Source organism: Mustelus asterias, chromosome 21 (assembly GCF_964213995.1).
Source record: "Mustelus asterias chromosome 21, sMusAst1.hap1.1, whole genome shotgun sequence".
Classification (NCBI taxonomy): Eukaryota; Metazoa; Chordata; class Chondrichthyes; order Carcharhiniformes; family Triakidae; genus Mustelus; species Mustelus asterias.
Genome location: NC_135821.1, coordinates 79,513,621 through 79,538,857, shown reverse-complemented (window position 1 = coordinate 79,538,857; position 25,237 = coordinate 79,513,621). Strand labels below are relative to the sequence as shown.

General features: G+C 43.7%; 1 protein-coding gene across 1 annotated transcript in view; it reads right to left on the bottom strand.

The window, feature by feature from the left end:
* Positions 1-24,552, bottom strand: part of LOC144509446 (putative histone deacetylase 1-B) — a 41,923-nt gene extending 17,371 nt beyond the window's left edge. Inside the window, exons 1-6 of the mRNA XM_078238347.1 lie at positions 24,432-24,552; positions 13,699-13,811; positions 8,246-8,363; positions 4,297-4,371; positions 1,270-1,408; positions 766-907 (exon numbers count right to left, since the gene is read on the bottom strand). Coding sequence (XP_078094473.1) covers positions 766-907; positions 1,270-1,408; positions 4,297-4,371; positions 8,246-8,363; positions 13,699-13,811; positions 24,432-24,483 — 639 coding nt within the window. The 5' untranslated portion in view covers positions 24,484-24,552. The remainder of the gene's footprint in view (positions 1-765; positions 908-1,269; positions 1,409-4,296; positions 4,372-8,245; positions 8,364-13,698; positions 13,812-24,431) is intronic.
* Positions 24,553-25,237: the final 685 nt, after the last annotated feature.

Below are 25,237 nucleotides of genomic sequence, written 5' to 3'. Positions count from 1 at the left end.
TCATCCTCTGAATCAAGGATCACCACCACCCCACCCAGCTCCATGCTGCCCTACCCTGTCATATAATTTTGCATGTTTAATTTTGCACATTTTGAAAAAGCCCCTTTATTTTACCTTTGTCCCCAGGACATGAACAATGCTGGCAAGGCTGCACTGACTTCCCAACCTAGTTGCCCAGAGATGGTGGTGTGCATATTTGCCTTAGATTACCACATCCTTGTAGTGATGGAGCCCTTGCAATAACGTTCAATCAGAATCGGAAGATTTTGATAAAACAATAATGAAGGAATGGCAATACACCTCCAAATGAGGATGGCAGGTGACTGAGGCAATTTTCAACAATAGTGCTGGTTATCAGTTACAAAGCAGGAAAGTGCTGTCTTACGGTCATGTGAAGAGTTGCTGCGGGGCACCCTGTAGATCATATATACACCAGCCACAATATTTCCATTATTATCTGGCCTTTTCTTCTATTCAATTTTCATTCTAATTTTTCCCCATTTACCTATCTATTGCATTTTCTACATTGCTCGTGACTGTTTGGTTAGCCATGTGTTTCTCAAATGCTTCCCTATTCTTCTCACTCCTAGTGACAATCTTACGTCCCGATTCCCTAACCAGAGGGAAGGTTGGTTGGTTATTCATCCCTTCAAAACCATACATAGTCTCCTCCTGGTCTCCTATTAACACAGCTACAGTTTCTCGATTCCCTCCTGTAAATTCTCTGGCATAAAAACACCTGCTGTGAAAAATACTTCTCCTTACCCGCAGGTCTCCTGTTCCAGGGAAATATTCACCATATTTATGAAATGAAACAGTCATCACCCTGTCTGTTGTATAAAAAGCCTCTTCAACACCATCACCATGGTGAATATCAATATCGATGTACAGGACTCTCTGATGATACCTTAAAGGCAGAAAAATTGTAATTCAAATTGATTTGGTATGAAACACAAAATTTAACCTAAGGCTTAAAAAACAGCTTTTAGTGTCTTAATGGCTCTGCTGTTAAAGCAACTGCATGATTGCAAAGACCGAGTTCCATCCTCAGAATTCATTGTTGTGACAGATCTTGGGATGGGGACAGAATTCAACCCATGTTAGCATTCCTGATTACCAGTCAGCTGAGAGCAGAGAGTGGACAGTTAGTGAGGGGTGGGTGCAAAGAGGAGTGGGGAGAAGGCGGCAAAGAAATCCCAAGTTTGATGCAAAGATATCTAAAAGTGCTCTCATGCAGTTAGAACTCTACAATGCATATAAAATGCTTACTTCAGTAATTCGAGAATGGCCAAGACAATGTCATTCACGTAACAAAAGCCGGATGCCTCTGATTTCTTTGCATGGTGAAGTCCACCGGCCCAGTTGACAGCAATATCGGTTTGCTGTTTGTTCAATTTAACAGCTCCAGCTGTAGAAAGTTACAATTTGCATTTATTCACACTATATTCCACACTTTTGAGATATACTTTTAAAAGACTTGTAATGATTGCAATTTATTTTACCCAGTTTTAATGCAATGCACAGGTATTTAACAAAGATGCTCACAGAATTGTTACAGTGCAAAAGGAGGCCATTCAGCCCATCATGTCTGCACCAGCTCTCCAAATGAACATTTCACCCAGTGCCATTCTCCCCATAACCCTACAGATTGATTATTTGAAAAGAAATGCCTAATTGCCACTTAGCTGTCTCGATTAAACCTGCCTCCAGCACACTCTCAGTCAGCCTCTCAACACATACGTGTAAAAGGTTCCTCTCATATCGCTTTTGCTACTTTTGTCATTTACTTTAAATCGGTCCCCTCTCGTTCTCAATCCTTTCATCAAAGCTAACAGCTTCTTCCTACCTACTTTGTCCAGGCCCCTCGTGATTTTGAATGCCTTGATCAAATCTCCTCTCAGCTGCCTTTTCTCCACGGAAAATAGTCCCAAATTCTCCAAATTTACTTCCTATCTGTAGTTCCTCATCCCTGGAACCATTTTTGTGAATCTTTGCTGCACGCTCTCCAGTGCCTCCACATCCTTCCTAAAATTCAGCACCAGAACTGTATGGAATACTCCAGTGAGGTCTATCTAGCATCATATACAAATTCAACATAACCTCCTGGCTCTGTACTCTATGCCCCTAATAATAAAACTCCAGACACTGTATACTTTATTAACTGCTCCATCAATCTGCTCTGCCACCTTAAATGCCCAATGCACATATACACCCAGGTCCCTCTCTCCTGTCAACCCTCTTTCGTGCAGTACCCTAATTTTATACAGTCTCTCCATGTTGTTCCTCCAAAAATGTATCATCTCCTATTTCTCCATATTGTACTTCATCTGTCACCAATCCATCGATTGTCTATGTCCTTTAGAAGTTCTACACCGTCCTCACAGTTTACCAGATATCCAAGTTTTGTATTAACTGCAAATTTCAAAATTGTTCCTTGTACACAAAAGGTCTAGATCATTTATACCAGAGAAAGCAAAGGTCCCAATACCAACCTCTGGGGAACTCCACTGCAAACATTCCCCCAACCTGAAAAACACCCATTAACCATTAATCTGTTTCCTGTCACTCAGTCAATTGTGTATCCACATTGCTACTATCCCTTTTATTCCATGAGCTGTAACTTCTCTCAAGTCTGCTGTGTGGCACTATATCAAATGCCCTTTGAAAGACCACATATATCACATCAACAGCATTACCCTCACCAACTCTCTGCTGGAACTTCCAACAAGTTTGTAAAACACAAGTTTTCCTTGAAAAGAAACCTTGCTGGCTGTCCGTTATTAACCCACATTTGTCCATGTAACTATTTTGTAGTTGTAGTTTCTCGAAATTCTAGATTGTAGTCTCCAGAAATTTTCGCACCAAAGTTAAACTGACTAGTCTGTAGTTATTGGGCTTATCCTCTCACCCTTTTTTGAACAAGGGCATAATGTTTGTAATTCTCCAGTCCTTTGGCACCACTCCTGAGTTTAAGACTGAAAGATTATGGCCTCTGCAATTTCTGCTAACTTCCCTCAGTATCCTTGGGTGTATCTCGCCCGGGCCAGGTGCCTTAACCACTTTAAATACAGACAGTGTATCCAATACCTCTATCAATTTTAAACCCTTCTAGTGATTGAATTTCATCCTCTTTCACCATGGTCTGGGTAACATCATCTTCCTTAGTAAAGACAGATGCAAAATATTCATTTAATACCTCAGCTTTCTTAACTAAAATCAAAACTTACATAACTCCCCTCCCAAAAGCTGAAGTTACAGAATAATTGAATCAAAAAAATTTCAAGGATAATGTTATCATGTCATCAAGGAGCTCTGACTGTGAAAATTCTCTAAGCTGAATCATTTGTTGGAACCAGGAGAAATGATAAGCAGGAAAATCCATGTTTCGCACCGAGTTAGCTTACATCAGCTGGGTTAAGAGTTTAGACTCTACAACTAGTCTTTGTGGGGATGAAGAAAAGAGGGAGGAATACAGAATCGTTGGCAAGTTTCCAGCATCTGATCGCGATGAACCAACCACTTCGGGAAGCACTAAAACAACAGTGGGGTGAGGACTGAGATCAGCTTTGATTTCAAACTACATGTGAATGGCCTGCATTTCTGGCAGGCAATCTCTGTTGTGTCTCCCCAATAAATAACACACCTTGGCACCTGCGGAACTGGACACAGAGGAAGGCAATACTTTCAAAAACAGGAAAAAAACTGGCATTGGGAAACAATTCAGCCCCCACTGCTATCCAATGAAATTGGTTTTCCATTGCAATGTTTCAGAAAGTTAAAATACTGTTTGAGAAAAATTTAGGTGAATAACTAAATGAATGTCTTAAGGAATTTCTGGAAAACTGGCAATAAAAAACTGCAAACAATGCTTTTGGGTTCATTGCTAGAGAAACAGAATTGAGAAGCAGATAAATTATATTTAACTTGGTAGTCCACAGTCTGTGCACAGTTCCAGCCTCAACATTACACTGGAGAAACGCAAAAGAGATCAACAAGGATATTAACAGAACTGAGATGTTATACAAATCTGGAGAGACCGAACAGGCTTGTTTCTCTAGGAGAAACATTATGGGTGACTTGACGGAAGATTTTTTTTAAATAGGCAGGGGTTTCTATAGGGCAAACATCACATGAAGAAAAGCAGATGAGTACAAGATGGTGAAACAAGTAGATTGAAGTGCTGCTAGAAGCAGATGAAGGGTGAGAGGCTGCAAACATGGAGCGTAAGACCTGGCATTGACTAGGTGGGCCAAACGGCCTGTTTGTGTGTTGCAAGTTTGATGCAGTATCACTTACCAACTGATCCTCCAGTTGAGAGCTGGCAGAATTCAAACAGTCCATCAAACACAGGGCAATCTTCACCCACATTAACTAACAGAAAGAACAAGCTTTAAAATACAATTTCATAAAAAAGTGATGATGAAAGATTACATTATTGCCCAGTGCAATTAGATAACTGGACAAAATATCCTCCCAAAGACAATTCCATGAATTGCTACTAGTTTCCTGTTATTCTATTAACACAGCCTTTATCTCATTTCTTGTCAAAGTTTGTTAGCAGCTCGTGTCACATTGAGCTCTGGAAGTACCACCACCCATGTATATTTTACCCAATAAGACCCATTGCCAGTTGTTCCCCAATGATCCAATGAATGGGTAAAGGCTGAGCTCAGTGCAGCACTAAGCCAGGCAGGCTAGAAAAGTTCTACATTTAATTCTTGACCTGTGCTGTTAGATCTCAGTAAGAAGTCTCACAACGCCAGGTTAAAGTCCAACAGGTCTATTTGGTAGCACAAGCTTTCAGAGTGTTGCTCCTTACTGTGCTTACCCCAGTCCAACGCCGGAAGCCATAGAAAGGGTGCAGAGGAGATTTACAAGGATGTTGCCTGGATTCGGTGGCATGCCTTATGAGGATAGGTTGAGAGAGCTAGGTCTTTTCTCCTTGGAGAGGCGAAGGATGAGAGGTGACCTAATAGAGGTGTATAAGATGTTGAGAGATATTGATAGAGTGGATTCTCAGAGGCTTTTACCCAGGGCTGAAATGGTTGCCACAAGAGGTCACAGGTTTAGGGTGCTGGGGGGTAGGTACAGAGGAGATGTTAGGGGTAAGTTTTTCACTCAGAGGGTGGTGGGTGCATGGAATCGGCTGGCGGGAGTGGTGGTGGAGGCGGATTCGATAGAGTCTTTTAAGAGACTTTTGGATAAGTTCATGGAAGTTAGTAAGATAGAGGGTTATCGGTAAGCCTAGTGGGTAGGGACATGTTTGGCGCAACTTGTGGGCAGAAGGACCTGTTTGTGCTGTAGCTTTTCTATGTTCTATCTCCACATCATGGCCGTTGGATCTCAGCCAGTGCAGGATTTGAGAAACTATAATTGGTCTGGGCATCCCCTAGTTAAGGAGAAGGGAAAGTGGGGCGATTCCTCAATCCCCATGCTAGTCAATAAATCCCACTGCTTTGTGGAGAACTGTTAGGCGAAGACCAGGTTGATCAAATACCTAGTTCTCACTCACTCCAATGCTCAAATATAAAACCGAGGTATGGAACCAAATTTCAATAGTTAAAGGAAGAGATCTGAGTTTTAATAACTTTTTGACAAGCGATCTTCCTTCATAACCAAAAGAATACTCATTAACCTGAAACATTAACTCTTTCTCTCTCCACAGATGCTGCATGACCCGAGCATTTCCAGCATTTTTGTTTTTATTTCAGATTCCCAGTATTTTACTCTCATCCCTGAAAGGTCTGATTTTAATTGGTAGGTGATGTTTCCTAGTCTTCAAATCCCTAATCAGAAATATATTTTCTCTCTCTAACTTATCAATTCCCCTTCATGTCTTAAAAACTTCGATGAAACCATTGAATATTCTAAATTCCAGGGAATGTAATCCAAGTTTGCATCATCTCTGCTCGTAATTTAACCTGAAATACACCATCAATCATTCCAGTAAACCTATACACTACATTCTCTCAAAGATCCTTCCCAATTTGTGGTGCCCAGAACTGAACAAAATACTCCAGGTCTAATCAGGGTTTTGTATGTACATCACACCAACACTTTATCTAACATTTTAATGATTTATGCAAATAGATCCCCAAGTCTGCGTGGACTCCCATTGTTTCCAGCTTGACACCATTGCGAGGCCCAAACTTGCCAAAGTTTGTCCACTCAATGTTCCACCTGTCTCCAGTGTAATGCTTCCATCTACACTGCTTGAGGAGCTACCTATCTTTGTGTCATTGACCCGTTAGGATATGTGGTTCCCTAGCTCTCTCTGGTTACTAGCCGAGACTATTGTGGGACACTACTAGTCACAGTTGCCAATTAGAGTGGTTGCCGAATACAAAGGGGGATAATTCTGCAATTTTCAAGACTATAACCCTCTGCAGTACCCGTTCTGTTATGCGCTGTTTCTGATATGAAGTAGAAACAGATTATTTTGCCTTAGTCAGATATATCTTTTCATCTTCATATCCTGAAGCTAACAGAGGTATGATCCAGGATTTTCTGGCACCATTTGCTTTCCCGTCCTGACCAAGGCATTTCCCAACATGGGCGGGATCATTAAATTCTGGTTGGCGATCAGCGACTAGTGGCATGCCTCAGGGATCAGTGTTGGGACCGCAATTGTTTATGATTTACATAGATGATTTGGAGTTGGGGACCAAGTGTAATGTGTCAAAATTCGCAGGTGAGACTAAGATGAGTGGCAGAGCAAAGTGTGCAGAGGATGCTGAAAGTCTGCAAAGGGATATCGATAGTCTAAGTGAGTGGGTGAGGGTCTGGCAGATGGAGTATAATGTTGGTAATTGTGAGGTCATCCATTTTGGTCGGAATGACAGCAAAATGGATTACTTAAAGGGTAAAAAATTGCAGCATGCTGCTGTGCAGAGGGACCTGGGTGTCCTTGTGCAGGAATCTCAAGGAGTTGGGTTGCAGGTGCAGCAGGTAATTAATAAGGCAAATGGAATTTTGTCCTTCACTGCTAGAGGGATGGAGTTTAAAAACAGCGAGGTTATGTTGCAGCTGTAGAAGGTGCTGGTGAGGCCACACCTGGAGTACTGTGTACAGTTTTGGTCTCCTTACTTGAGAAAGGATAAAGTGGCACTGGAGGGGATGCAGAGGAGATTCACTAGGTTGATTCCAGAGTTGAGAGGGTTGGCTTATGAGGAGAGACTGAGTAGACTGAGGCTATACTCCTTGGAATTCAGAAGAACGAGGGGAGATCTTATAGAAACATATAAGATTATGAAGGGAATAGATAAGATAGAAGCAGGGAAGTTGTTTCCACTGGCGGGTGAAATTAGAACTAGGGGGTATAGCCTCAAAATAAGGGGAAGTAGATTTAGGACTGAGTTGAGGAGGAACTTCTTCACACAAAGGGTTGTGAATCTGTGGAATTCCCTGCCCAGTGAAGCAGTTGAGGCTACCTCATTAAATGTTTTTAAAGCAAGGATTGATAAATTTTTGAACAGTAAAGGAATTAAGGGTTATGGTGAGCGGGCGGGTAACTGGAGCTGAGACCACAAAAAGATCAGCCATGATCTTATTGAATGGCGGAGCAGGCTCGAGGGGCCAGATAGCCTACTCCTGCTCCTAGTTCTTATGTTCTCGTATGTTCCAGCTGCGGTGTCAGTTTCAATTTCAATTGGAACTTCCACTATCCACTGAGCAACAAAGTCCGTGCTCTACATAAAACATTGAGAGAATCTGAAATACAAAGATGCACTTGGGTATTTTATTCCATCAAATCTTTATTTGTGGAAGTCACTATTTAATTATCCCAGCAGTTCAATACTTTTCTGGGGAGAGGAAGAATGCAAACATTGCACATTAGTCCAACAGCTTTCTAAAATAAAAGTCTTTTGGTGATACCTTTAGCCATTGATATTTGAGAGAAGTGAGAGTAACCAGTGGACCAAAAACAACATGCACTGAATTCTTACGCAGAAAACGGGTAACAACGGGTATCTTGTTGAATAAATTAAGATAGTTTACAGCAATTCTGCACACCAGCACATGCAGAATGTTAAAACTTTGCCATCTATTTTATTTTGTCACTTTGTCTCTCCCGCTCTCCACTATAACCCAGACCTTCCCTTGTAATCTCTTTTCCCCTCCTTTCTCTGCCTCTGTACTTGATAAAACCATAGTCTAACATTCTGAAAGATTAACACAATCTTTCCACAAATGCTGCCCGACCTGAGTATTTCTACTATATTTTAATTCGAAAATAGCAACCTACATCTCTGCATCTGCTTGCTGTATTCAGACATGTTGTCTGGACGGATGGACCGCAGAAACTTGATGTAATCATCACTGTGGTATTTCGTCATTTCTTCAGCTGAAGCTTTGTGGGGGCGCTTTGGAAGAAAGAAACGGAAATCTTTACATTTCAAACTTCTTGGACTGGTAGGTACAGAAATAAGTAGAATGCAAAACATTAGATATATGTTTAGGATGGAGAAATTCAGCATGTAGATGTGGGCGTCGCATTGCAAAACCATCATTTATACCCCATCCCCAAGTATCCTTGAGAATGCATTGGTGGGTGATCTTCTTGAAGTGAAGGTATTCCCATAAACCATCACGAAGCTGCGGGATTCTGACCAAAAGACACTGAAAGAACAGTGAAATACATCCACATCAGGATCACGTGTCACTTAGTGACGATGATATGACTGCTGTCTGAGGGAGTAAAGGTGTGGGCTTGTAAAATGCTGCCAAAGAGGAATGGGTGAGTTGCTGGGCGTTCTGTAGATAGTACACACAGCGACACGGTGCACTAATAGTGGAGGGTGTTGATGTTTAAACCAGTGGATTGAGCAAGATCAGCATTGCTTCCTTGTAGAGGCAGTATAGAGAGGCGAGCCATCGATCACAGAATACCAGCCTGACCTGTTCTTGCAACTATGACATTCGTGAGATCTGTCCAGTTCAGTTTCTGGTCAAAGGTGGCCTGCAGGGTGTTGATAATGCGAGAGAGAAACAGTAATCGTAATGCTATTGAATGTCAAGGCGAGGAGCTTCTGCTTTCTTTTGGAAATGCTCATTGCCTAAGACTTGCATAGCTCAAATTTACTTGCCATTCTTCAGCCCAAGCTGCAGATAGGCACGGACTGCTTCATTATGAGTTGAGAATGGAACAGGCATTTCTGAGTTTATATAGCATCCTACAGTGCAAGAGGCGGCCGTTCGAGTCTGCACCAATCATAATTCCACCGGGGACCTAGCCCCATAACCCCATGCATACCCTAGCTAGTCTCCCTAACACTAAGGGACAATTTAGCATGGCCAATCCACCTACCCGCACATCTTTGAACTGTGGGAGGAAACCGGAGCACCCAGAGGAAACCCACGCAGACACGGGGAGAATTTGCGAACTCCATACAGATAGTGACTCAAGCCAGGAATCAAACCAGGTCCCTGGCGCTGTGAGGCAGCAGTGCTAACCACTGCACCTGTGCCATCATGCCGCCCACGAGAATTCCCTCCCTACACTCCTTTGTCCCCTTAAAGCCTCCCTCTGACCTAGCAGATGCACAATGAGTTAATTAATATAGTTGATGCCCTGGTTCATTACTCAGCTAAAAGGTCTCCACACTTTTAAGAGTCACAACATCTACCTCACCAGCTCATTCTTTTGTCCCCCTTTGACTTTGTGCATGTCTCCCCCTCCCTGTATACTTTTTTTCTTACTTCTGGATGTCTAATTTTTCTCTAACCCACTCCCTTTGTGTTGCTCTCTCCCTACCTGTCGCCTCACTGCCCATCAATGCTCATCTGTTACCTCAGGAAACAGCATGGTTCAGTGGTACCCGAGACAGGTATACACACAGTTAGTGGAGGAGTCTGAACACCGATCATTCAGGATGTATCTGGCTAGGAGCCCATCGAAAGCCAATTCTAAACCTGCTTCCAGTGAGAGTGAACAGTCCCCACTCTGGTTCAATGCGAGTGTGTGTTACCTTTGTCTCAATCAAAGGCTGTACCCAATGGGCCCACATGAGTTGGTGCCTCTTAGCCGGAGATTTAATTTCCTCCCGGTTTACTTAATATCCAGAAACACTTTGTAAGAAGCGCACTCTGCACCTTGCTAAGTTAACAAATTCACCAGTTTTCTGTTCAAAAAGAGCTGCTTGTAAATTAATGTCTTCTGCAGATAAATGTCATCTATATCTCAAAATATGAGATATTTTGTTTAGTTGGTGTGTTGAAAGCCCACACCATGGGCAAATATCGATTTATATCAGAGCGGATACATCGGGGGAAGGTTAAACCAATCATGATTATGAGTGGGTGATTTCTGCCCAATTTGATGGATTTTCAGGAATTGACGATTAGCTTTTGCACGAGCAACAGTTACTCATTGTTTTTCTGCATTGTTGACAACAGAAAGTGTAAAGTGATTTAAACTCGAAATAGAAAGCGGAGATGGTGGCGGATTGACACATTGTATTTCACAACTAGAATTAATTTAATTTTAGATATCAACTCTCATTCCCAATTGACATGGTGTTTTCAGTTACTGGTTTGCTCGTTATTTAATAGATCTGTGTGTTTGTGTGTATATTTCTTACAATGAGGTAAATATATTGCAAATTGTCCATTGAGATTGACTGGGACGATTAGAAATCCTTTGGTTCATTGCCAGTATCAGTGATGAGTTTCCCCAATACTGCTGGCGTGTTGGTTTTTATTGAAATGTTGAATATTTCAATTGTTAACTTGTTATTTTTAAAGGACAATTTCATTTTTGTGACAGCTGAAGTGATCGCAATCCACATTAGGGAACGTAGTATTAACAGCCGATTCAGAAATACTATTTCAATGCTGCAACTGGAACACCTTTAACAAAAATAAACCTTGCTGTGTGGAAATTGGTTGTCTTGCTCCCAATATTACAGCAGCAGTGACCAACAGTTCTTCACTGGCTTTGAAATTTCCAGTGGTCATGAAAGGTTCCAAACAAATGCAACTCTTTCATTTGTTATTTACTTAGTTGCTCTCTGAAATGGCCCAGGAGGCCACTGTGTAAAACAGCTACACACTGTTCAGGAAGAGGGCCTACTCCCAGCTTCTTGGGAATGGACAATAAATGTCAGCGTGTCCATCGAGACCCACACCCAGAAAATGATCAAATAACCAGATGTTCATTCTAAAATGAGAGGGGACTTTCATTTGTGTGACGGTAAATTTAACAAATACAACTCTTGAATGTTCATCTGAAAGCTGATGGTGAATTATTGAGGTTTATGAAGGAAATAGCAAGTTAAATGGTGAACTAACCAATAAGTTGATATTCACTCAGTTTTGTATTTTGCTCTGATCCATTACATTTCAACTGATGTTGCAAACCTCTCGACTAAGATCTTAACCATAGTGCACACAAGCAAATTTAACATTGGAGCAATTGATTCAGCTGAAAAAAAGTGGGTATGCAGTGGAATTGTTTGTCTCCTTGAAGTATGCCGTGTTCCTGAGAAGGTTGGGAACCACTGCTTGAGAGAATGCAGCAACAGCATGAAAGACACCATTGTAAATTCATCTCCTCCATTCGCTCTCTCATTTTACTCTCACCTGCAGTAAAAATCTCAATGTCAACTCAGCACTTTAAGCCCTGGCTGTCACAAATTATCTAGCCTTATAATTATTCATATGTCGAACTATGGTTTTGGGTTAACTGCCAGTCATTATTGTTTCCAGGGAGAGAGTCAAGTGCAGGGTTTGGGGAAAGCTTGAATGGATTTGGCACTGTAAGGCCAAGCAACACTAAGACAGGGAACAAACTGGAAAGCAACAAGGCTCCTGAAGAAAAGTTAGGAGAATGCACCTGTTGTTACGGATTCCATTTTGTGAATTATAACCTTAGGATAAATGGATTTAAAGTAATCGACAAAAGAACTAGAAAGAGGCAGAGAATTGATGGTCTGAATACAATGAGAAGCTGATAGAAGCAGATTTGATACTAACTTTTAGAAGGTAATCAGATCAAATCGAAGTGAAGAAAATATCTATTACCACCTGGGAAACAGACAGGAGAGTGGGACTAATTGGTTAGAAGAGCCAGCATAGTCACAAGGGGACTAATAGCCTCCTGTGTCATACCATTATATCATTCATAACTCACCAGAACTGGAGGAAAAAGAAAGTGCATCCACACACCTAGTCCAAAGTTTTCCATCACAGCTGCTACGAGCTCCAAAGGACCAAAGTAGGACATTCAGACAAACACCGCTCACTCACTTAACTTTCTTGTTACTTTCACTAACTATATTTCTGAAATCCTCTGCAAAAGTCAAGATGAGAAATCTTCATTTCCTTGTTGCAGGAACAGATTTGTCAAGAATGAAAATTTTACCTGACAAAGAGCTGACAAAAGCTATGTTGCACCTGGGATAGGAAAGATGTTGCTGTGTTTCAAAGTGCAACAGGCAAGGTATGGTTAAGTTTAAGTTTTCCTTTGTATTCATACAACAATAAGACTCTGTTTTAAAGTCAATGACTCAAAAACATCATAATTTCCAAATTGTGGGTAATTTGATTGGTTGAGGTTGCTGCTTTCAAACGTTTTGGAAATAATTAAGAAAGTTGATTGCATGGCTTTGCTAACTGCTTTTTAATCACCCGTCCATTAATCAAATGGACTTGAGTTAATGGCTTTCAACAGACTGTTTTCAGTCATTTTAAAAAAGCACCTTCCAGCGGAGTGACACTGCAGACATACAATAGATACACTAATTATTGCTTTATCAAGTACTTGCCACTTACAAGTGCCAGATTTTTACTAAACTTGCAACATACGTACTTCCCAGTTTAACCTTATGCAGCTTAGAATTCACAGGGACACAATGGCCAGAGCTAAATTAGCTGGGTAGATTTTGGGCGGAATTCTCCCAAAGCCCTCATCGACATATTCAATGTCAGGCACAGCAGGAAAATATGGCGGGTTGTCCAGAAATCAGTTCAACGCCTGCATGAATTCACAGTGGGGATATTTCACTGGTGCCCACCGTGGCAGGTCAGAAAACACAGCAGGGGCCGGAGTGAGGGCACAACCGCACCACACCCCCCCCCCCCCCCCCAATACCAGATTCTCCGCCCTGCTGGCAGCAAAACAGAACAATGTGGCTTGCAGATGTCAGGACTCACCTGAATAAAGCCCGGGGCAGCCTCAGTTCAGGAAGGAGGCTGCCCCGTGACCCTGAAACACCACAGCAGTGAGGCTGGGGGAACATCTGCAGGACCTTCAAAATTCAGTTTCCTGGAGAGGGTCCACCTTCCAGCCTCAGAATGTTCCACAAGCTCCATCCCCATTCTCAAGAGGTGCGTCTTCCAGCCTCAGTGCCCTCCTGGAGATCTCTCTCCATTTTCAGGAGGTCCAGCCTCTTCAATATTGAGTGATGTCAGACACCTTTTCAATTTGGCGTCCAGACATGATAGTGGACTACCTGCCATCCAGGCCCACCCCACCCAGGAAAATGGCTTTAAACACCCAGGTACATAATTAACAAGGTCAGAAAGATTTGGCCAGCTTTCCTACCAACCACCACAGCGAGAAACACTGCATGTTCCCACACCCGCCATGGCACTTGCTGTCAAAATGGGAGAATTCCACCCTTTATTTTTGCATTGGACACGTCAAAAAAAATAAACAGCACAAGCAAAATAATCCAGTCACTATTCAATGGCACTTACATAGATTTCCATTTTTCTGTACAGGCCATAGTTTAGCAGCAGGTTGTGGGTCATTCGAATTCTGTGTGGTTTCATTGGATGACCCTGTCCATAGTAGTAATTCCCAACATCACCTGCATTTAACAAATGAAAAGATACAATAACAAGGTATTGGCACATTGGTATACAATAAATAGCATATAAAGACTTGAAGCACAACCCATACATTAGAAACACCTGATCACTTGTAAGCAAAGTTAGAAGACAGTTATCGTTAGCACAAGAAAAATATTAAATCTTATCCTAAAAACCTGGTTGGTATTTATTCCTTTATATGATGTGTCATGAAAGATGACACAAATTGCATTACGATTCATATTAATTTGCTGATGTCACCAGGTATGAGCGAGGCGGATTTGTTAGTATTGTTCAAAGTCCAACCAGACGGAGACACAACTATTTTCAAGATTAGGTTAAATTTAAATCCACATATAACCTTCAGAATTCATGCGTCTTTATGCATGAATTCATGCATGTTGTGCCACAATGATCAGGCAATTCACCTATTTGTCAGCTAGGTGTCAGATACCCACTAAATTGAGTTAATGATGAATCAATATGCTTTTGGTTTAACTTATGGACAGTGCCATCCTGCTGTACAGGACACTCATTTACTAAATCCAGCACAGACACAAGTTGGTGACAACCAAAGTTTATGGACTTCCAAATACAACCAATCAAAATACCAGTAACATCCGCTTGTCCAGTTAGGGCGAACTTATCCATTAGGACATCGATTTTAGATGACACCGGAAAAAAGCAGAAAAAATTCCAATCGCTAATAACCAATGCAATCCTCCAAAAGCTTTACAGCTAACAACAGCTCAACAATTACCAATATCCTTAACGTGTAAAACTGTCCAGCTCAGATGATCAGATTTTTCACAGGATCACTTTGTTCCAATTTGCCTGGATGGGGACAACATAACGGAGCCATATAGACTCTAAAGAGACTACAGTTACACACCACACGTGCAGCTCCAAAGCTCAACATCATCCAGAACAAAGCAGCCCATTCACTAACCTCACTCCCTCCATCACTGGCACAGAGTAGCAGCAATGTGTGCCATATAGAAGATGCACTTCAACAACTCACCAAGGCTCCTTAGATAGCACATTCCAAACCCACAATCTCTACCATCTAAAAGGACAAGGGCAGCACTTGCATAGGAACACCACCACCTGGAAGCTCTCCTCCAAACCTCCTGACTTGGAAAGGTATCACCATTCTTTCACTAAGTCTTAAATCCTGGAACTCCCTCCCATCAGCACTGTAGACGTGCCAACACCAGATGGACTGCAGAGGTTCAAGAAGCCGGTTCACCACCATCTTTTCAAGGGCAATTAGGAATGAGAAACAAATACTAGCAAGGCCAGCAATGCCCACATCCCACAGAAGAATTAATAGAAAAGCAGAATATTTTTCAAAAGCCTGAAACTTGTAAATGTGAATGTTCAGAGATTCGGATTGCTCATACATAGAACACAAAGTTAGCAAGCAATTAGGAAGGCAAATCACATGTTGGCCTTTATTACGAAGGGACTGGAGTACAAGAATGAGTTTCATTACAATGGTACAGGACGTTGGCAGCACCCCACCTGGAACAACATGCAGGTTTGGGCTCCACATTTAAGGAAGGATATACATCCATGTAGAAGTTGAGTTTGACACCAACCTCTTGGGCAACACTTTGAGGGATTTACATGTATGCTTGATTTAGGTGCACAGAGCCTAATTTAGCTATCTAGACGAGTCCACTGACTGACCAGCCACCCCTGACCTGTTGCTATGACATGGATGGGAGTATGCAGTCAGACAGGTTATGCTGTTTAATTCCAAGACCCAGTGCGGCTGGGTGATTGTTCAGTCACATTTGTGCCTCCCTGGGGAGTGCGGCGAGTGAGGCTCTTCGCGATGTTAGTGCAGCATCAGTTCAAGCAGCTCTCAGCAGGCAAGCAGATTGACATCAGGGCTTTCCTGCTCAGCATCTCTTGCCCGCCACCTTTCTGCAGTGAGTGAGTGAAGAGGCCTCAGGTGAAGAGTGGGGCAGCTGATGAGCTCTGATCTTTGAAAAATGTATGGTTGTCTTTTACACACAGTACATGAAAAATTACCAAATTTTTGGCCAAAATACATGTGTCGACTTTTACACAGGTGCATATGGCACTTGTCCTGAAAACGGTACAGCAAAGATTCACCAGATTGGTTCCTGGGATGAGGGAGCCATCCTGTGATGAGACATAGAGGTTACAGCATAGAAACAGGCCCTTCGGCCCAACTTATCCATGCCGCCCCTTTTTAAAACCTCGAAGCTAGTGCCAATTGCCAGCATTTGGCCCATATCCCTCTATCCCCATCTTACCTATGTAACTGTCTAAACGCTTTTTAAAAGACAAAATTGTACCCGCCTCTACTACTACCTCTGGCAGCTTGTCCCAGACACTCACCACCCTCTGTATGAAAAAATTGCCCCTCCGGACACTTTTGTATCTCTCCTCTCTCACCTTAAACCTATACCCACTAGTTTCAGGCTCCCCTAACCTTTGGGAAAAGATATTGACTATCCAGCTGATCTGTGCCCCTCATTATTTTATAGACCTCTATAAGATCACCCCTCAGCCTTCTACGCTCCAGAGAAAAAAGTCCCAGTCTATCCAGCCTCTCCTTATAACTCAAACTATCAACTCAAACCTGGCATCATCCTAGTAAATCTTTTCTGCACACTTTTAATATCCTTTCTATAATAGGGTGACCAGAACTGCACACAGTATTCCAAATGTGGCCTTACCAATGTCTTGTACAAGTTCAACAAGATGTCCCAACTCCTGTATTCAATGTTCTGACCAATGAAACCAAGCATACTGCATGCCTTCTTCACCACTCTGTCCACCCGTGACTCCGCTTTCAAGGGGCTATGAACATGTACCCCATGATCTCTTTGTTCTGTAACTCTCTCCAACGCACTACCATTAACTGAGTAAGTCCTGCCCTGGTTCAATCTACCAAAATGCATCACCTTGCATTTATCTAAATTAAACTCCATCTGCCATTCATCAGCCCACTGGCCCAATTGATCAATATCCCATTGCAATCCGAGATAACCTTCTTCACTGTCCACTATGCCACCAATCTTGGTGTCATCTGTAAACTTACTAACCATGCCTCCTATATTCTCATCCAAATCATTAATATAAATGACAAATAACAGTGGATCCAGCACTGATCCCTGAGACACACCACTGGTCACAGGCCTCCAGTTTGAAAAACAACCCTCTACAACCACCCTCTGGCTTTTGTCATCAACCCAATTTTGTATCCATTTAGCTACCTCACCCTGCATCCCGTGAGATTTAACGTTCTGCAACAACCTACCATGCGGTACCTTGTCAAAGGCCTTGCTAAAGTCCATGTAGACAACATCAACTGCATTGCCCCTATCTACCTCCTTGGTTACCCCTTCAAAAAACTCAATCAAATCTGAGACACATGATTTTCCACTCTCAAAGCCATGCTGACTGCCCCTAATCAGTCCTTGCATCTCTAAATGCCTGTAGTCCCTCTTTAGTCCCTTCCTACAACCCTGTCTCTCAAAATACCTTCCAACAACTTACCCACCATGGATGTGAGGCTCACTGGCCTGTAGTTCTCAAGCTTTTCCCTGCAGCCCCTTTTAAACAAAGGCACAACATTTGCCACCCTCCAATAGAACATACAACATAGAAAAACTACAGCACAAACAGGCCCTTCGGCCCACAAGTTGTGCCGAACACATCCCTACCTTCTAGACCTACCTATAACCCTCCATCCTATTACGCTCTCTGTACTCATCCAGGACTTCGCCTCCACCACCACTGACGGCAGCCGATTCCACTCGCCCACCACCCTCTGTGTGAAAAACTTATCCCTAACATCTCCCCTGTACCTACCCCCCAGCACCCTAAACCTGTGTCCTCTCGTAGCAGACATTTCCACCCTGGGAAAAAGCCTCAGAGTCCACCCGATCTATGCCTCTCAACATCTTATACACCTCTATTAGGTCTCCTCTCATCCTTCGTCTCTCCAAGGAGAAAAGACCGAGCTCCCTCAGCCTATCCTCATAAGGCATGCCACTCAATCCAGGCAACATCCTTGGAAATCTCCTCTGCACCCTTTCAATCTTTCCCACATCCTTCCTATAGTGAGGCGACCAGAACTGAGCACAGTACTCCAGGTGGGGTCTGACGAGGGTCTTATATAGCTGCATCATTATCCCCGGACTCCTAAACTCAATCCCTCCATTGATAAAGGCCAGCACACCATACGCCTTCTTAACCACCTCCTCCACCTGCAGGGCCGATTTCAGAGTCCTATGGACCCGGACCCCAAGGTCCTTCTGATCCTCTACAGTACTAAGAGTCTTTCCCTTTATATTGTACTCCTTCATCCCATTTGACCTACCAAAATGGACCACGACACATTTATCTGGGTTGAAGTCCATCTGCCACTTGTCCACCCAGTCTTGCATCCTATCTATGTCCCTCTGTAACTTCTGACATCCCTCCAGACTATCCACAACCCCACCAACCTTCGTGTCGTCGGCAAACTTACCAACCCATCCCTCCACTTCCTCATCCAGGTCATTTATGAAAATGACAAACAGCAAGGGTCCCAGAACAGATCCCTGGGGCACACCACTGGTGACCGACCTCCATTTAGAAAAAGACCCATCTGTACCCACTCTCTGCCTCCTTTGGGCAAGCCAGTTCTGGATCCACCGGGCAGCAGCCCCTTGGATCCCATGCCCTCTCACTTTTTCCAGAAGCCTTGCATGGGGGACCTTATCGAACGCCTTGCTAAAATCCATATAAACCACATCTACCTCCTTCCCTTCGTCAATGTGTTTAGTCACATTTTCAAAGAACTCCACCAGGCTCGTAAGGCACGATCTGCCTTTGACAAAGCCATGCTGAGTATTCTTGAGCATACTAAACCTCTCTAAATGCTCATATATCCTGTCCCTCAGGATCTTCTTCAGTTTACCAACCACTGAGGTTAGACTCACCAGTGGGTAATTTCCTGGGCTATCCCTATTCCCCTTCTTGAAAATAGGAACCACATCCGCAATCCTCCGGCACCTCTCCCATCTCCATCGATGACGCAAAGATCATCGCCAGAGGCTCTGCAATCTCTTCCCTCGCCTCCCAGAGTAACCTGGGGTACATCCCATCCGGACCCGGCGACTTATCTATCTTGATGCCATTCAAATATTCCAGCACAACCTCTTTCTTAAAGTCCACATACTCAATCCTTTCAGTCCACCGCACGCCCGCAGTACATCCACCCAGGTCCTTCTCCTCTGTGAAAACCGAGGCAAAATACTCATTGAGCACCTCTGCCATTTCTACTGGTTCCGTACAGACTTTCCCGCCTTCACCTTTTATAGGCCCTATTCCGTCACGTCTCATCCTTTTACTCTTCACATATTTATAGAACGCCTTAGGGTTCTCCTTAATCCTACCTGCCAGGGCCTTCTCGTGACCCCTTCTGGCTCTCCTAATTTCCTTCATTAGTCCCTTCCTACAAGCCGTATACTCTTCTAAATCCCTATCTTCGCCAAGCTCTCTGAGCCTTTTGTACGCTTTCCTTTTCTTCTCAACTAGGTCCCGCACAGCTTTTGTGCACCACGGTTCCTTTAACCGACCAACACCTCCCTGCCTGCTCGGAACGTTGTCCTGTAGAACTCTAGACAGACATTCCTTGAAAAACTGCCACCTTTCTTCAGTACATTTCCCCGAGAATACCTCCTTCCAATTTACTCCTCTAATTTGCTGTCTAATGTCTTCATATTTCCCCTTACTCCATATAAACAATCTTCAGGCATCTATCTCACCTGTGACTATCGATGATTCAAATATCTCTGCTAGGGGACCCGCAATTTCCTCCCTAGCCTCCCACAATGTCCTCGGATACACTTCATCAGGTCCCGGGGATTTATCTACCATGATGCGCTTTAAGACTTCCAGCACCTCCTTCTTTGTAATATGTACATTCTTCAAGACATCACTATTTATTTCCCCAAGTTCCCTAACATCCACAGTGAATACTGGTGAGAAATATTCATTTAGGATCTCACCCATCTCTTGTGGATCCGCGCATAGATGACCTTGTTGATCCTTAAAAGGCCCTACTCTCTCCCTAGTTACTCTTTTGCCTTTTATGTATTTTTGGAAGCTCTTTGGCTTCTCCTTTGCCTTATCTACCAAAACAATCTCGTGTCCCCTTTTTGCCCTCCTGTTTTCTCTCTTAACTCTACTCCTATACTCTCCAAGGGATTCACTTGATCCCAGCTGCCTATGCATGTCATGTGCCTCCTTCTTTTTGACCAGTGCCTCAATACCCCAAGTCATCCAGGGCTCCCTACTTCTGCCAGCCTTGCCCTTCATTCTAAGAGGAATGTGTTTACCCTGAACCCTGGTTAACACATTTTTGAAAGCCTCCCACTTACCAGACTTCCCTTTGCCTTCTCACAGATTTCCCCCAATTAACTTTTGAAAGTTCCTGCCTGATACCATCAAAATTGGCCCTGCCCCAATTTAGAATTTTAACTTTTGGGCCAGACCTATCATTCTCCATAGCTATTTTAAAACTAATGGAATTATGGTCACTGGTCCCAAAGTGATCCCTCACTAACACTTCTGTCACCTGCCCTTCCTTATTTTCCAAGACTGAGTAAATTGAACAGAAGAATTGAACAGAAGAGCTAGGAGCAGGAGTAGGCAATTCAGCCTGTTCCACCATTCCAAACGATCACGGCTGATCTCATCTCGCCTTCATCTCCACTTTCCTGCCCGTTCTCCATAACCCATCACTAATGAAAAATCTGTCTATCTCCTCCTTAAATTTACTCAATCTCCCAGCATCCACCACATTCTGGGGTCGTAAATTTCAGATTCACCATCCTTCGAAAGGATTAGTCTCTCCACATCTGTTTTACATCTGCTACCCTAAATCCAAAAACTTTGAACTCTTGTTCTAGAAGAGGAAACAGCCACTCTACATCTACTTTGTCAATAGCTTTTATCATCTTCTATACCTCAATTAGATCTCCTCTCATTCTTTTAAACTCTAGAGAATATAGACCTTAACTGCCCAATCTCTACATAAGACAAACCCCTCATCACTGGAATCAATCTAGTGAACCTCCTCTGAACTGCCTCCAATGCCACTACATTCTTTCTCAAATAAGGAGACTAAAGCCAGATACAGTACTCCAGGTGCAGTCTCACCAACGCCTTGTATAGTTGCAGCTACGATCATTTTTAGTTCTAAATGCCAAAATTCCAATTGCTTTCCTTATTACGTGCTGAGAGTGCATAGTTTTCTGTGATTCATGCATGAGGAGGAACCTTCACCTGTTAATTCAAGGCGGCACCGGAGCGAGGCAACTTCTTACAAGCTGTGCCCAGCATACACACTACTTTTATCTTTTACTCTCGTTCTATGCTTCTAAGCTATATTCTAACTCTTTTACACTCTCCAACAATGCTTTAATTCAATCTCTTACACGTACCAATTGACTCAAGAATAGTTTCTTCCCTGCTGCCGTCAGACTTTTGAATGGACCTACCTCGTATTAAGTTGATCTTTCTCTACACCCTAGCTATGACTGTAACACTACATTCTGCACCCTTTCCTTTCCTTCTCTATGTACAGTATGCTTTGTCTATATAGCACTCAAGAAACAATACGTTTCACTGTATACTAATACATGTGACAATAAATCAAATCTGACCCTTCTGCACTGAAGCACTCTGAAGTTTCTCTCCATTTGGATAGTAAGCTGCCTTTCCATTTTTCTAACCAAAATGGATAACCTCACACTTATCCACATTAAACTCCATCTGCCACATTTTGATCCACTCACCTAACTTATCTGTAACCATTTGTAAATTTATTCCCTCAGTGCAACTTACTGTACCACCTATTGAGTGTCATCTGCAAATTTGGCTACAGTACCTTCTATCCCTATGTCCAAGTCATTAATATGGATTGTAAATAGCTGGCACCCAAGGACTGAACCCTGTAGCACCCCACTAGTTAAATCTTGCCAACCAGAAGACGACCCATTTCTCCAAACTCTCTGCTTTCTGCCAATTATCCAAGCTAATAACTTCCCCCTAACCCCATGTGATCTTATCTTGTGTATTGCCCTTCTGTGTGGCACCTCATCAAAACTCTTCCTGAAGTCCAGATATACTACATCTACAGGATCCCCATGATCCACTTGACTTGCTACATCATCAAAGAGTCCTAGCAAATTAGTCAAAAATGATTCACCCTTCATAAAACCATGCTGAATTGGGCTAATATTCTCTGGAACTCAGTAGAATAAAGGTGATCTCACTGAAACCTACAAGAATATGAACAGGTTTTACAAGATAGACAGCGGTTGCTTCAGCTGGCTAGAGAATAAGGGGTTGATCATCTAGGACTGAGAGGAGGAGAAACTACTTCACTCAAATGGGTTGTGAATCTTGGGCATTCTCTACCCAAGTGGGTTGTGGTGGTTTCACTGTTGAACTTATTTAAGAGGGAGATAGCCAGATCACTGCTCTCTCAGGGAATCTCTTTGGGAAATGGGCAGGAAAATGGAGCTGAGGCAGAGGATCATCAATGGTCTTACTAAATGGAGTTGGCTCAAAGCATCACATGGCTTATTCCTGCTCCTATTTATTTTGTTTCATGAAAGATAATCATTTGGGCACATCTTGTATATCTTTATTTACATTGGATCTTTACTATCTATGAAGGAGGACCAAAAGTCCGTCCAAGTTAAGGCTGGCCCACCAGAACTCTATAAACCTCACAACACTTACTGCCCCCGGATGAGCACTTGAAATTCCATAACATAGAAGGCTCCAGACCAAGTATTGAAAATGGAATTAGTATAAATAGATTCATGGTGGTTGGCGCTGACATGGTGGGTCAAAGGCATCCACCACATTTGTGCTGTGACTTTAATTCCCTAGTTTTGGAATGGATGAAATACAGCAGATGCTTCTGGCATCTCGTGTTCCATACCACGCAGACAAATATCACTGACACCTTGGCTAGAATCAGCAAACTCTGCTGTCCAGAAAGCAGGCTTGGAGCCTGATGACTTGGATACTGGATTGTTGCAAAACCCATCCACTTACAAAACACTTCTATATATAACAATCCACGAAGAAAAACGGGAGGGATTCGCTAAAGTTCACACCAGTGGGATTCTCTGGTCCCGGTGCAGTGAACGGAGATTTGGTTGAGCAGCAAATTCTTTGCCTTTGATGGCAGCAGCAGCGAGGTGTGAACGGCTGAGGAATCGCGCCAAGAAATCTTTAAGAAACCAAATATTTTAAATGTGGAAACCTTAAAAAGAGTAAATGTTGGAAACGCTCACGGTGGCATCTTGGCGAGGGAAACAGAATTAGGGGGAGCACATTCTCAAAATAAGGAGTCTCTCATCCAAGAAGGAGGAAGTTCTTCTTTCAGAGGATCATTAATCTCTACTCAAGACAGCAGCAGAGGTTAGATCATTGAATATATTCACAGCTGAGATGGACAGAATGTTGATCTACAGGTCAAATCGAGGGTGCTGGGGAGCAGGCACAAAAATGGGAGTGGAGACCACAATCATCAGCCATGGTCTTGCTAAATGGGGAGCAGGGGGAAAGGGCTGAATGGCTTCCTCCTGCTCATATTTCTCACGTTATTTTAAGTTTCATCAGAAATTGTGCACTGGCTCCATTTCTCACAGTAAGTCTCACAACACCAGGTTAAAGACCAACAGGTTTATTTGCTAGCACAAGCGCCTTCAGAAACGACACTCTGAAAGCTTGTGCTACCAAATAAACCTGTTGGACTTTAACCTGGTGTTGTGAGACTTCTTACTGTGCTTACCCCAGTCAAACGCTGGCATCTCCACTCCATTTCATTCCAGATACTGCTGGCTGGTATTCCAAAGAACAAAGATCAGTACAGCACAGGAACAGGCCCTTTGGCCCACCAAGCCTGCACCGTATACATGGCTTCTATCCCTCTGGTTGCCCCCTGTTCATAGGTCTTCCACCACCTTCACTGGCAGCACTTTTCAGACACCCAACTACCTTCGGTGTGAAAAACCTTCCTAGCACCTAAACATTCCCCCTCCCAACCTTCCCAGTACTTACACACAGGTTCTTTGGAAAAATATACAAAACTGATCATTCTTTTTTGTACCCCCACCCAACTAATTATGAATTCTGGAAATAGAGCGAGCAGAAATGGGGACAATGGTGAGATTGGCTCAATGTATGAAGGTTTCTCTGGAACAGGCAGCACTGGGTATTGGGGAGCTGATCCCCGGCCAGTGAGGGGGGTGAACGGGGGGTGATGGGGTTCTGCTGGGTGCATGCAGCCATTTGGGGAGATTCCCAGGCTGGAGCACTGCACCCGACCCCCCCCAAGCCCTCAGCAATAAGAGGAGCCCTCAGGGGAAGCCTGGCCTGAGATGGGGCGAGATACAGAGATGGGGCTTCACCCCAGAGCCGGGCCCCCAGCTTCCAGCGCCCTCAGACCCGCGGCCTCCTGACCCCCGCGGGCCTGTCGCTCCCGCCCCCGGGGAGGATGCGGAAGGGAGGCCGGTCCGGGCAGGCGGGGGAGGGGGTGTCGCTCCGCGCCCAGGCCCCGGCCTTACCATCATAGTAATAGCAGACCTTCTTCTTGCCGCCGCCCTGGGCCAGCGCCATTTTACCCGCGGCCTCCTGCTCCCGCGCAACCGAACTCGCTGCCGGGGACCGGGGACCGGGCCCCGCGTCAGCCTGACTGACAGGGGGCTGGACCAATCACAACGCCGCATCCCGGGAGGGCCGACCCACAAACTCTGTGACGTCAGCGCCCCCAGCCAATAGAAAGTGCGGAGGGCGGGACCAGCCAGCTAACAGGGTAGGCTGCACTGGGCCCGCTGCTGCCCCCTGATGGCGGGGAGGTGGCATTACTCCCAGTGTGGGGGAGGGGAGGGGTGTTGAGCTCTTGTGGGGAGGTAGATAATCTCACAAAGGTTTGCAACCAAGGCATTGAAATTAATTGAAGTGGACATGGTTTTATTCACTCAAACTGCAGTTATATCCAAAACTCTGCAGATTTGATTACTTTCTAAGTGAGTTGGTGCCATCCAGAATGCCACCAATTGTGGGAGACAGGCTTCCCAACCCCTGATCAGCACAATAGCACAAAGGAATACTGGTAGTCAATACAAAAGAAATTAGCAAGGGTCTGAAAGATTAAAGAAAAACTAGGACTACCTGGAGACAAAGCAGCCATCTCATGTACTTGCTGGAGAGGGAATGGGGCTCTTTATTAAGCCATTACTAAATATAATGGTTACAGGATAGATGGAGACTAGTTGTGCCTCTGCCAACGCTCTGCAAAGGGGACTCAACTCGTCCCCACACCCCTGCATTGCCCTGCAAAGCTTCTCCAAATAGGGCCAGAAATACCAGA